This window comes from Capricornis sumatraensis, chromosome 2 (assembly GCF_032405125.1).
Source record: "Capricornis sumatraensis isolate serow.1 chromosome 2, serow.2, whole genome shotgun sequence".
In the NCBI taxonomy this organism is placed as follows: Eukaryota; Metazoa; Chordata; class Mammalia; order Artiodactyla; family Bovidae; genus Capricornis; species Capricornis sumatraensis.
Window position 1 is genome coordinate 181,868,986 of NC_091070.1, and position 14,456 is coordinate 181,883,441.

Genomic DNA, 14,456 nt, shown 5'->3' on the forward strand with positions numbered 1-14,456 from the left:
CAGGTTATCTTGATTTCACATACAGGGAAACCGAGGCTGAGAAAGGATAAATTTGCCAAAGCTTGAACTAGTGTTGGAGAAGACTCTTGAGAGTCTTGATCTATAAGATCAAACCAGTCAATCCTAAAGGAAATCAACCCTGAATACTCATTGGAAGGACTGATGCCGTAGCTGAAGCTCCAATACTTTGGCCACCTGATGCGAAGAGCTGACTCATTAGAAAAGACCCTGATGCTGCGCAAGATTGAAGGCAGGAGGAGAACGGGTTGACAGAGGACAAGATGGTTGGATGGCATCACCAACTCAATGGACAAGAGTCTGAACAAGGTCTGGGAGATGATGAAGGACCGGGAGACCTGGCGTGCTACAGTCCATGGGGTTGGACACCACTGAGTGACTGAACAACGACAAAGGAAGTGGTGCAGTCAGGGTTGGAATGTAAGTCTGTCTTCGATGCCTCTGTGCTTTTTAAATTATATGACTAATAAAAATTAAAATACTGTATGGAATTGTTTTTCATCATTCTTGTTAAGATTCCAAGATTCCTTCTAAGTAAGGACTAATATCTAGTGGGAGTTATACTATTAAAAAGAATCACATAAGAACAATGGCCATTATTCTTACTATTCATTTTAAAGGGTAATAGACACCTCTAAGGCACTGCAAAGAAAACTGGCTGAAAATTAGAATGGGAAAGACTTTTAAAACTTTGGAATAACTGTTTAAAAGTTAAATGCACATATTAGTTACATCAAGTTAAATACTTGGGAATTTTGAAACCAACAATTTAGCCTGGACCACATGATTAATTTTCTTTTAAAAATCAACAATTTGGTATCACAGTTCACATCTGACATTCCTATTTTATTTTTACAATGATATTCAATACTTTTGATTAGTAATTAAATATAATGGAGAAAATACTTCTTTCTTCTCTTGGGGCTTACAGCAAGGTAAACACAATTTCTCATTCAAGAGGTACTTTTATGAAGTGAAACGTCATCTGGGATATTACTTTGAGTTAAAAAAAGAAAGTACTCAGATCTTAAATCTGGCAAAGGTGGGAAGAAGTCTTACAGAACCTTAGAATTCAAAGGAAATTAAACAAGTTGAATTATGATCTTGTCTGAAAAAATTTTAAAAACCATAGAAAACAAACAGAGGTGCCACCATTTATTATTTGAAAACTACAAAATAAGTGGGCCTGTGGCAGATGGGGGCCTGCACTGGTGATATTTAAGCATGTACCTGGAAACTGAAGGAGGAAAGGTGGCAAATAGGCCTTCAGTTGGCACATTGGGTCCAGCCACTCGCTCTCCTGACTTAATGATAGAAATACTAAGGAGATGATCTATTGCCTTATGTATTCTCAAATGAATTCTTTAAAAGACTCTGAATAGCCCATATACAGTGATTAACACTTTTCTCCTTGGAAAATGTTTTAACCACATTAAGTTAGGGGCAGTAACTCATCTGTGAGTACTTGAGAAAAACCTTAGTAACTGGAATCCACACAAGTTCACTAAAAGTTTCTTTAAATCTTGGGGCCTATGTTTTCTACAAAAGGAAAGAGTTGGGCTAATCTTTTAAATTAAAATTTTTTTCTTAAAAATCATGGTAAAAAAAAATGTAAGAAAATTTACCATCCTAACCATTTGGAAGTGTACATTTCAATAGTGTGAAGTATATTCATACTATTGTACAGATCTCCAGAATTTTTTCATTTTGCAAAACAGAAACTCTGTACTCATTGAAAAGCAATTCTCCATTTCCCCCTCCCACCAGACCTTGGCAACCATTATTCCACCTTTTGTTTCTAGGAACTAGACTACTTTAGATATTTCATGTAAGTGGACTCATATGGTATTTGTCTTTCGGTTGGCTTGTTTTACTCAGAATAATGTCCTTAAGGTTTAACCATGTTGTTGCATGTGACAAGACTTTCTTCTTTCTCAAGGCTGAACCATGATCCATCGTATGTAAGTACCACATTAAAATTTTTTTTTTTTTACCCATTCATCTACTGGTCGGCATTGACTTGCTTTCTGCTTTTCGGTATTGTGAATAATGCTGCAATGAACATGGGTGTGTAAGTATCTTTTTGAGATCTTGCTTTCAGTTCTTTCGGATGTATACTCAAAGTGGGATTGCTGGATCATATGGTCATTCTATTTTTAATTTTCTGAGGAACATCCATATGTTTTCTATGGTCACTACTGCAACATTTTTGCCTTTCTACCTACAGTGCAAAATGGTCCTGATTTCTCCACATCCTTGCTAATATTTGTTATATTCTCTATGGTTTTTCCAGCGGTCATGTATGGATGTGAGAGTTGGACTGTGAAGAAGGCTGAACGCTAAAGAATTGATGCTTTTGAACTGTAGTGTTGGAGAAGACTCTTGAGAGTCCCTTGGACTGCAAGGAGATCCAACCAGTCCATTCTGAAGGAGATCAACCCTGGGATTTCTTTGGAAGGAATGATGCTAAAGCTGAAACTCCAGTACTTTGGCCACCTCATGCGAAGAGTTGACTCATTGGAAAAGACTCTGATGCTGGGAGGGATTGGGGACAGGAGGAGAAGGGGATGACAGAGGATGAGATGGCTGGATGGCATCACTGATTCGATGGACATGAGTTTGAGTAAACTCCAGGAGTTGGTAATGGACAGGCAGGCCTGGCGTGCTGTGATTCATGGGGTTGCAAAGAGTTGGACATGACTGAGCAACTGAACTGACTGATTGAGCATATTCTTATGCTTGTTTTCCATTTGTATATCATCTTTGGAGGAATGTTTAAGTCCTTTGCTAACTTTTTAGTTGAGCTAATCTTTAAGGAGCTATATGCTCTTTGGATCAAAGGGGAAAAAAAACGAATAAAGGATGCAATAAAAGTCCTAAAATTTCAGTAAGAAATCACACCAGATGTTAAAAACTAGTTCTGGTACAGACACTTGTTCCTTACTAGCTTTTTATTTTCCCCCAATTTAAAATAGTGGCTCACATTTAAGAAAAAAAAGATTAAGAAAAAAAGATTCCAAAATCCAATAGGTTCTATAACATTGAATGTCTTTCATCTTTGATAGGATTATTTTGGAGTGATAGGGTAAACATGTCTAAACTTTAGAACATTTGATCAAGTGATTCATGATATCCTTATGGACAAAAGATAGAGGACTAGACAATAATATCAATAGATGGATTTGTACTTCATCACATGGCTATACTCTAATAGTGTTAATCAGCAAACAACATCAAATTATAGAAGGCTATCCTTGACAGGACCTGCCTGTTTAATACTGTCATCAATTACTTGATGATGACATGTTTATCAAACTTGAAATGGCCTGAATCTAAGGAAGATAATTAGTTGACTACAGAAATAAAATTTTAAAGGATCATACACAACAGGTTAGAATAATGACCCTCAAACCGACAGCGGAAATTTTATAATATCTTGGGAGTTAGGTTAAAGCCCTGCTTAGAGAAGTCCATGATTCAACAGATGTACTAAATAATTTTTGATATAACCAAACTAAAGACAAACAAACAAAAGAAGACTCATCAGTTTTAGTGAAGACTTGAAAGCTCAGCTGGATCTAGCAACAGCATGATGAAATTTCTGAAAAAAAGTTCATAGCTGGCCCTGATAGCAATGAAACATCCTTCATTGGCAGTACTGAGTCATGGTCAAGAATCATGGTCCTCTTCTGGTCTGTTCTGGTTAAAAGATGTCAAAAATTATTTCAACCCTAAGAGTCGTGTTTTTTAAGAAGGATTCTGGAGGAGCAAGAAACACTCAGAGAGGAGGATTGGTAAGGAAAGGTGGGAGGAGCTATATGCTCTTTGGATCAAAGGAGAAAAAAACTGAATGAAGGATGCAATAAAAGTCTCAAAATTTCAGTAAAAGATGAAACCAGATGTTCAAAACCAGTTCTAGTACACACACTTGTTCCTTAATACCTTTTATTTCCCCCCAGTTTAAAGTAGTGGCTCACATTTAAGGAAAAAAAAAACAAAAATCAGGAGATTTCACATACAAGTTTTAGCTTCAGGCAGACAAAGGCAGATTTGAACAGGGGGAACCAGCACATAACTTTGGTTAGAGAGATCACCTTGTCTCTGCAGGTCTCTGGCATGGCAGAAGTTGTTTGATTTCTATATTCCTTCAAGATGCTCTGATTTTATAAACGAAGTTGACATACCTTACTTAGACTCCCACTGAACTTTAGACTCTCTTATGAAGCAACTGATTTAAAGCCAGTGATGAATACTTCCCCTAAGTGTCCCCAGCTCACTAGTCTTAGTCATTTTCTATCCAGCTCTATGCTGAGGCTGATTTCTATGCACAGGATTAATGGGACTCTGGCTTCCAGTTAGGTCCAGCTCTTGGGAGGCACTAGCATGATAAAAAGAACCCCAGGGCAAGAAGAAAGAGTATGGTTGGTGTGTTTATTCCTCTGGCTCCCTTCCTGCTGGGTTGCAGAGGCTTGCCTGCCTGCCTCTACCAAAGGCCACAGCACACGCTGTACAGCCCTCTCTTCAGCCTCGGCTGTACTCTATGGGGAGGGGTAATCGACTCTTATCGACTCTCCAGGCCTAGAATGGTATTGCTTCACTCCTGTTAGCCCCAGGTCCTGCACCTTATTGGTTTACCCTAATCCTGCCAACACCTTTAAAAACCATATCTTTATAAAATTCTCCTTAGTCTACTTGCTTGTGCTTTTTGTTTCCTGCCAGAATCTTGACTGATGTAAAGCCAGTAACAACAATCACCATGGTGTTACAGCAGAGTTCTGTCACTCAAAGTTCAAAATGACAAGGAGCACTTCCTATTGGCATGGGGGTGGGCCCAAAGAGTTAAGGGCCTCCAAAAGCTTACTGCTAGAGTAGCTGACACACTAGGTAAGCGACTCAATATATACTGGGGACAATAAAATTTAAAAAATCCTCTTAGAGAAACTTATTTTATATTGAAACATGTTTGTGAACATGACTCAGTTATAAGTTTTTGGTAACTATTGTTCTTTACTTTGCTGAAAATATACAAAGACTGGAGACCAAAGTACATCTTGAAAATCTCTGGAGCACAAAAAAAACTCTTCCGGAAAACTTCAAACTATACAAAGCAGCGCTCTATTCCTTCCTCTTCTCCCCCTCCCCAACACCCAATCCGCTGTAATGTTCAATTTTAGTTTCAAGAAATGGCTGAAAGACAAATTGCCTTACAACAGGTCTTCTATGAAATATGGGAGAAGGCTGCTGACAGAGTGAGTTAAAAACTGCAGTGTTCACAATCTGGAAAACATCTGCCTTGCCCGAAACTGTAAACCACCACGTTGGAGAAAATGGTTTGTGACAAAGCAGAACCCAGGGTGGGTGTTTGTAAGGTTATGGGACAAGTCAGGGCTTTTCAGGCACAGAACTGGGCAACGTGCCCTTTGGCAAACCGGTGCAAGCCAAGGACTTAAAAGGAAATACAAAAGCAACAGGCCAGGTATGAAAACTCCACATGGAGCCAAATGGCTCACTACTTTTCGTATCAATGGGTACTCTTTGGTGAAGCTGGTTTAAGAGTAAAAACCGTACCACTGTTTGGAAGCTCTGGTTCTTTGGTGGATGAAGAAACCTTTATTTAGCAGTGATTCAAACACTCTGGCCTGGCTAGCAGAAGAATCAAGACTCATCCTGGTGGAAATAAAGGGCTGTTGCTGTTAACTGTTGTTAAGTTGCTTCAGTCATGTCCGACTCTGTGCGACCCCATAGACGGCTGCCCACCAGGCTTCCCTGTCCCTGGGATTCTCCAGGCAAGAACACTGGAGTGGGTTGCCATTTCCTTCTCCAAATAAAGGGCTAAGGTTTGAATATGAAAACATGAATGTAATCAAGGTTCTGCCTCCTCACTACAATTCAAAGAAAGAAATAAATAGGGGATCTTAATTAGTTGGGAAGACAGAAAATGTGGACCAAGGGAAATGGCCAGATCAATGCAAAAGGAGCTCCCAGAGAAACAGACATATTTCACAGCTTCCCTCTCAGAGCTGCATAAAACAGCAATGATAAGGGCTACAGTGAGACTGTGAGTTGGGAGGTGTGCCTAGGTACCACTTGGAAAGAACATAGGCAAATGTTTCTTTTTCAACTTCGTTTCCACCCAGTCCACAGTATTTGGCTTGGAAGGTGGCCACAGGGACTAGAGGTGAAAACGTAGCAAATGAAGGTTTGCAGGCAGGATCTCAGGGAAGATGGCCAACTCTGAGGACTGGGAACCCAGGGCTGCCAGGAAGGGAGGAGACTTAGGACTTAACGGGAAAAGGGCAGATGATGTGAGGCCTGTGTGGAGCTGCCAGGGGAATTAGTCCCTATCAGGCCGAGGCTAACACCCTGAACACCCTGGTCTCAGAGTAGATGTCTTATGGCTGGGGGCTCCATTCCTGCATCTGTGCAGCTTCAAGTAAGAAAATCAAAGACGTAGAGAGGGACTTCCCTGGTGACTTGGTGGATAAATCCACCTGCCAATGCAGGGGATTTGGGTTAGATCCCTAGTCCAGGAAGATTTCACATGCCATAGAGCAACTAAGTCCATGCGCCACAACTACTGAAGCCCGTATATCTAGAGCCTGTGCTCAGCAACAAGGGAAGCCAGCGCAATGAGAAGCCCGTTTACCACAACTAGAGAGTAGCCCCCAGCTTGCCGCAATTAGAGAAAAGCCCACACATTAACAAAGATCCAGCGTGGACAAAAATAAATAAATAAACAGACAAAGATTAAGAAAAAAGATGACCTAGAGAGCTCATAAGGATCAAAGGGAAAAGGAAAACGATAAAGGAATGTTTATTCTTCTGAATAAGATAGAATTTGTTCTTTAAGCAGCAGCAGCAGCAGCCTGGTGGACACAGGCTGGACCTTGAATCCTGTGGACCCAATCTTATCTTTAGTAAAAACAACACTGTCTCAGCTTCTCCATCCGTACAATGGAGGTGATACCTTTAACTTCATGGTTATTATGAGGGTTAACTCAACACATTTTATTGAGCATCAGCTAAGTCATAGGCCAGGTGCTATTGTAAAGAACTTCACACAGTGTTCAACCAATAGCAAATATTAGCACACACAGAAAAGCACACTACAGCACACAGGAACACTGGGAACTACAGTGTTTAAAGTGATTTGTACTTTGCCCCTCTGTTTCTCCTACTAGATTGTAAGCTACAGGAGGGCACGGCTTGTTCATAAAATCTAAAGCATAGTAGAAGTTCAATATATATACGTTGGTTTCAGTAAGTGAAAGAATAAATAATAACTGTTCTAATTGCTGGATATCTGGGATAGGAAAGAAAAGACAGGGAAGATGAGCGCTCAAGTCTGGCTCAAACTTCTTTTGTTCTTTCCCCTTCTCCAGGCGCTGCCTGGGCTCATGCACGCAGCCCTAGCTAAGCCATTTCTCAGAATTCACAGCAGACATATTTGGTTGTGTTTAATTTTATGTTCTGTCTTAGAGTAAAAGTTCACAGATAAAACGATCTGGGGCACACTGTTCTCAAATGCCTTTATTCTAGAAACTATAACAAATGCTCACATTCTGCATTTAATTAGGTCTATACTTCTTTCAGCCTTACTTAGTTGAAATGAAAACAAAAGATATCAGTAGGAAAATGAGAAACCCCATGGAGATTTTGAAGCCTCTTTAACTTTGACTTAACTAAAGAATGCAGGAAAATTCCCATGAGATTCCATCCCCTTGGAGAAGAAGGAGGAAAAGGACTCATTGCAAATATGCCCCATAAGCTTACACCATATTCTCCATATCTCTATCACCAATCTATCAATCTATCCATCCATCTATCCACCTACCTATTTATATACACAGACACACACATACATAAATCATAGAATTTACAAGATAGGCTATAGCTTTGAATCCTGGGTCCACTTCTTATTAATCCTGTGGCCTTGGACAAGTTATTTAACTTCTCTAAGTCTCATTTTTCTCTTCTTGGGTAAAATAAAACCCAACTCATACCGTTATAGAGCTACTGTGCATTCTGGGGTGTTCAGCAGAATCCCTGGCCTCTGCATGATAGAAGCTAGTAGCATTCCTCCGGGCTTCCCCAGCGACTTAATGTCAAAGAATCTGCCTGCCAATGCAGGAGGCACAGGTTCGATCCCTGGGTCAGGAAGATCCCCTGGAGAAGGAAATGGCGACCCACTCCAGTATTCTCGCCTGGGAAAGCCCATGGACAGAGGAGCCTGGTGGGCGACATACAGTCCATGGGGTCACAAAGAGTCAGAAACAATTTAGTGACTAAACAGCAGCAACAAAGCTTTTCCCAAGCCCACACAGTTGTGATGACCAAAATATCTCCAGATATTGCTAAATGTTCCCTGGAAGGCAAAACTTCCCCTGTTTGAGAACCATTGGTATAGAACAAAGAGTGAGTGGCCCCAGAGCCCGGAGACCTGGTTTCTATTAACTCATTTGTGTTCCTGGGTAAGTCCTACCACTTCCCTAGACCTTGGCTGTCTCATATGTTAAAATAGGGCAGGAAATTCCTGCTTTATCTTTCATGATTTTTCTAAGGATGAAATGAGAAAAAAAGCAAATGCTCTAAAGAAATGTTATAAAAGTAGGATTCTGTATGATTACTTTGTTAGAGGTGGGCTATTGAGGGGCAATTACAAGAAGCCTCATCTTGGAACAACAGCTGATGCCGACCTACTCTCTTTTGTAATTCATACCCTAGGGAGCCGCTAGCCTCTCAGCAGCTGTTTATTGATCACATGTCAAGGATTCCCTGTTCCTTTAATGGATGTATTTGTGGCTTGGCCTGAAGAATTCAAAAGGAACTGTTTTCTCTCAAAATGAAATGAAAATGTTCTTTTAAAGAAATTATTATTATAAGTGGTGAAAACTGGCTTGTCATCTGTAGATTTACCTGTCATCTAAATTTCTCTCTCATGTGACTAGAATTAACCAGTCCTCAGAATTCTGCAGATTGATATTCAGAAAGAAATATCTTAGGGTTTCCAACATCACTGAACTGATTAATACTATAGTAATATACTGAGAAGCACTGTGATGGATTTCTTCATTAGCAAGGGAACGAGTGTTGATGTCATATCATGTTATGGGAATCAGTGTACTGAAATCCAGAGAGCCTATTGTCATCCTTTGATTTATTTCTGAAAGATCTTTAAATGGGAAATAGCAGAGTGTCTGGGAAAAGAGCACGAACTTGGAGTTTGGTCGGAGCTATATGCAAATAGACAAGGGTTCAAGGTCCAATGCTACGAGTTATCTCCTTTAGACAAATACCGTGGTGGTAGGATATGTTAATAACATCTGTCCCACAGTGTGGTGATGAATTTTAAATGGAGATGAAGATGTAAAGCACGAAGCACCATGCAGGCACATGGTAGATAATATAGGTGGCCTTTCTCTCTCTGTCTAAGGTCTGAAAGACTGCTCGAGGGTTTTTTTCATCCCTCAGAGAGTGTTTTTGGTCTGATTGCCTAACGAATGCTGCTGAAATGAAAATCAATACTTTCTAGGTATCAAGTCTTGACTTAAACTAATTGTAATAAAGCTTGAGCCCAATTATCAACAAATCTTCCAGCTCATGAGTAAATTATCTCCCAATTTCTTTTTTATTTTTAAAAACTGTATTCCAGAATAGTTGGTTTATACTGTTGTGTTAATTTCTGCTGAGAGAAAGGGCCTCAGTTAATACATGTGTATCTTCTTTTCATTGGATACTGAACATAGTAACCTGTGCTATACAGTAGGACTTTGCTGTTGATCCAGCCAGTATATACTAGTTTGCATCCATTAATCCCAAACTCCCAATCCTTCCCTCCTATCTCCCTCTCCCCCTTGGCTACCACATATCTGTTCCCTATGTCTGTGTATTTCCCTACTTCAGATGAGGATTGCAGTTGGAAATTCTGGGTCAAAAGTCACCCACAGGACAATGGTGTTCACCTGCAGTCAAGTGAACAATGCATTTTTTTTCCTTAAAATCATTCATTTGGTTTCCTTAAGGACACAGATCAGTCTCCTAAGACAGCACAGTGGAGTAGCAGAAAGATGAGTCAGACAGACTAGTGGGGTAACTCTGTTGTTGTCTGAGCCTCAGTTTCATCATGAGCAGTATGTGCTGTGCTCAGTCACTCAATCGTGTCTGACTCTTTGCAACCCTATGGACTATAGACCGCCAGGCTCCTCTGTACATGGGGATTCTCCAGGCAAGAATATAGGAGTGGGTCACCATGCCCTCCTCCAGAGGATCTTCCCAACCCAGGGATAGAACGCAGGTCTCGCCCCATTGCAGGCAGATTCTTTACAATCTGAGCCACCAGGGAAGGGTTAATAATACCTGTCTCTGTCTCAGGGAGAGGGTGAGTATAAATAAAGCTTTGGAAACCTCAAGAATGATGCCTGGCACATGGGATGTGCTCAGTAATTGTTGCTATTTTCTCTGGCTCTCTGGCAGATTTTCACACCTACCTGATGTAGGAGAAGAGATGGAGCAATTAAGTAAGTGATTATAACTCTCCTTTTCATGTTGAATATAGCATGTGGGAAAACCATAAATTTTAAGTGCTCATCATTTAAAAAAATCCAGAATAATTTTCTTTGAAGTTTCCAATGGTGGCTCTGGAAGAGTTAATGTCCTAATTTGTTCTTTATGCTGCATATGAAGGCATTTTAAAGCCTAGTGCCATAAAAAAGGTCTGGTTACCTCCTTTTCAAAATGAGCATGTTGAACCATCCCTAAAACCATTTTGCAAGGGAAGACGATATGGCGTAACAGATAACATGTAAGAATGAAACTGTAGTATAATAGTTTCCCCAATTTTCATCACTGAGAATTCTTTCAATATTTTTGCTACTTTCCCCTAATGATCTCTGTAGTATATTTCAGCTTCCTGTTCTTTGTTTCACAGCATTTGTGCTAACTTCTACTGTATCACACACACTGCATTGCGATTGTAATATGAATCACATTTTTTCCTTTTTCAACCTCCCTACTCCACAACAGGCTCAACCAGTATCTGCTGAGAACAAGCATCTCTCTGTATGTGTAGTGAGTACGTAGGTGCACAGTCTGTTCAGTCGTGTCTGACTCTTTGAGACCCCATGGGCTGTGGCCCGCCAGGCTCCTCTGACCATGGGATTCTCCAGGCAGGAATACTGGAGTAGGCTGCCATGCCCTCCTCCAGGGTATCTTCCCAACCCAGGGATCGAACCTGTATCTCTTGTGCCTCCTGCACTGGCAAGTGGGTTCTTCACTACTAGAGCCATCTGGGAAGCCTCCGATACGTGTATGCACGCGTGCTCTGTTGCTGCACTCATGTCTGACTCTGTGACTCTATGGACTGTAGCCCACCAGGCTCCTCTGTCCATGGGACTCTCCAGGCAAGCATGCTGGAGTGGGTTGCCATGCCCTCCTCCAGGGAATCTTCTCTACTCAGGGATCAAACCCAGGTCTCTTGCATTGCAGGCAGATTCACTACCGCTGAGCTACTGGGAAGCCCTCTATATGTGTATATTACATACTAATTATAATTAGTTCCTCTTTACATATATACTGACTACATAAAAATTACACAAGAAAATATTTATTAAACATTTACTATCTTCCAGATATCATAGAGTTTTTCAGTTAACAACTTACTTCTTCTCTTAAGAAACCCTGAATGTAAATCGTTATTATTCCATTTTACTGGAGTGGCTTTCCTATGACATCCTGATGCTCCCCCATGCCTGGGAAACTCAAGTGATGTTATTTATGAGAACTATAATCAGGAAGACAAATTGTTAAAAAATCATCCGAAACTCCCAGTATCACCAACATTTTCATTCTCTTTCTCTTACCCTCCAAACATTTTCTAGAAAAAGGAACAAACTGATTCAGAAATTTCATTTTCTTCCTATACTTCTGCAGTATAAAAGGATGAGGCAAAGGACACAGTTTATCCACAGGTTGCCCTGGATCCCTGAGTACTGGCTACAGATTCATTCTCTCCTGTGGGTTTTCTCAAGGACACAGAAAAAACGGTTCCCTTTCTGCTTCCAATACACCTGTTGTGCTAAAAAAGGTACACTTGGACATGGGCCATCGTGGGTAACATCTCACTTCATGAATGATTGTGATAAGCTGCTTCTCCTGTACTTCCAGAGAGATGGGGCCTGTTATAACAACTAATACAACGGCCCCAGGAATAAAAGCAGTTTCCTCCTTGAGAGTGTGCTTTGGTACCCAAAAAGGTATTTTCTGCTCAGACAGCAAAATTTATCTCTCCTAGAAACAGAGTTAGAGATCAAACAAATATTATCAACCTCCTTTGGCCCCTTATATGATTCTCCTAAGGGAAGGGGCATAGAGCTGGGATCTTTTAAAGCAGGGGTCCCTAATCTCTGGGATCTAATGCCTGATGCTCTGAGGAGAAGCTGATGTAATAAGAATAGAAATAAAGTGCACAATAAATGTAATGCCCTTGAATCATCCCAAAACCATCCCCCCATCGCCTGGACTGTGGAAAACCTGTCTTCCACAAAACTTGTCCCTGGTGCCAAAAAGGTTGGGGACCACTGTTTCAAAGTGACTGAAACCATGAAAGGCAGTGATAGTATTTACCACATGCTGGGATGTCGCACAGGTCAAACTTATAGTTTTCATCCAAGGTGAAGCACCAGGGCGCTTCCTTCTGATTTCCCGGGTTGCGGCAGTAGGAGTGTCCTCCATTCAGCTCTGGGAAGCGGAGGGCAGTGAAGGTGTGCGTGTGGGGATACTGGGAATTCCAGGGCTGGCACTGGCGCCCTGATTTGGTCACACTGACGGTGCCCCGGTAGTCCACGCCCGTGCTGTTATAGCACTTGTGATCTGAAATACATGAAAGAAGAGCCCAAACTGTGAGAAACAGAGACAGTGCTGGAGCTCCTGGCCAGCAGTTTCTGGAGGGAAGACGTGCAGTTACCCACATGGCCGAGGCTTCCCCGCTGGCCGGGGCCACGCGGCAGTCTCCCGCATGCGGGGCTGGGACACAGAGCAGACCTTGAGGTGACCCTGCTGGGAGGATTTAGAGCTTATGCTTGAGGAAGGAAACCAGTCTCCACAATTATTCTTGATATGGAACACAGAAGAAAATCAGAACCGGGGCAGGATCCGGGGGCACAGGAGCAATCACCTAGTGAACGGTTCAGGGACTGCTCTTTCCATTTCTGCATTTCTGCTTGGTGACCTTAGACATGAGATAGATGGATGCTGCTGCTGCTTAGTTACTTCAGTTGTGTCCAACTCTGTGAGACCCCATAGACAGCAGCCCCCCAGGCTCCGCCATCCATGGGATTCTCCAGGCAAGAACACTGGAGTGGGCTGCCATTTCCTTCTCTAATGCATGAAAGTGAAAAGTGAAAGTGAAGTCGTTCAGTCATGTCTGACTCTTAGTGACGCCATGGACTGCAGCCTACCAGGCTCCTCTGTCCATGGGATTTTCCAGGCAAGAGTACTGGAGTGGGTTGCCATTGCCTTCTCCGAGATAGATGGATAGGTCATGGGATAAAGAATGTAGTCCTCAGAAGATGTTCCTTAGTAGCAGTGCACTAGGGGTTTCTGACAGGAGTTTGGCCATTGCTGTGCTGATACACTGGACATCTTCAACAAGCAGGTCCTATTAAATCCTCCTTCAGGGATCTGATGCTTGAAACCATGGCAAAAATCAATTAAGCTGAAATAAAGTGAAATCTGGAGGGGTAATGATAAGATGAGAGTAATAATAGTAATAACGATGGTATTGCTATTATATGTTAAGCATAGTTCTAAGCATTTTAGGTGCACTAACTTATTTAACTAATAAAAGAGTTAACTATCAAAAGGAAACGAAAACATTACCAGTCAGTAAAGTGTAATATAGATGGATGGGAAATGCACAGAAAACAGTCTTTTTTTGTTGGCAGTGAGAGGATGGAGGCAAATTCCCATATAGATAGATAGATAGATAGTGGTATAATATAATATAATGCAATTTACCATTAATGTATTTAGAACATTCAAGATATTGGGCAACCTTAACTACTATCTCATCCTAGAACACATACATCACCCCCAAAGGAAACCCTGTGTTCATTAAGCAATCACTCCACACTCTCCCCTAGTCCCTACAGCTGGCAATCTGCTTTCTATCTCTATGGAATTGTCCACTCTGGATATTGTATATAAATAAACTCATACAATGGTGTCTGACTTCTTTCTATAACAGTCTTTTTAAGGTTCAGCCATATTATAGCATGTAACAGGATTTTACTTTTTTTATGGATAAACAATATTTCATTGGGGAAGATCCCTCGGAGGAGGGCATGGCAAGCCATTCCAGTATTCTTGCCTGGAGAATCCCACGGACAGAGGAGCCTGGCAGTCTACAGTCCATGGGGTCTCACAGAGTCAGACACGACTGA

General features: G+C 41.3%; 1 protein-coding gene across 1 annotated transcript in view; it reads right to left on the reverse strand.

The window, feature by feature from the left end:
• ROR1 (receptor tyrosine kinase like orphan receptor 1) overlaps positions 1 to 14,456 on the reverse strand; it is a 192,523-nt gene that overhangs the window by 20,012 nt on the left and 158,055 nt on the right. Inside the window, exon 7 of the mRNA XM_068961244.1 lies at positions 12,640 to 12,885. Coding sequence (XP_068817345.1) covers positions 12,640 to 12,885 — 246 coding nt within the window. The remainder of the gene's footprint in view (positions 1 to 12,639; positions 12,886 to 14,456) is intronic.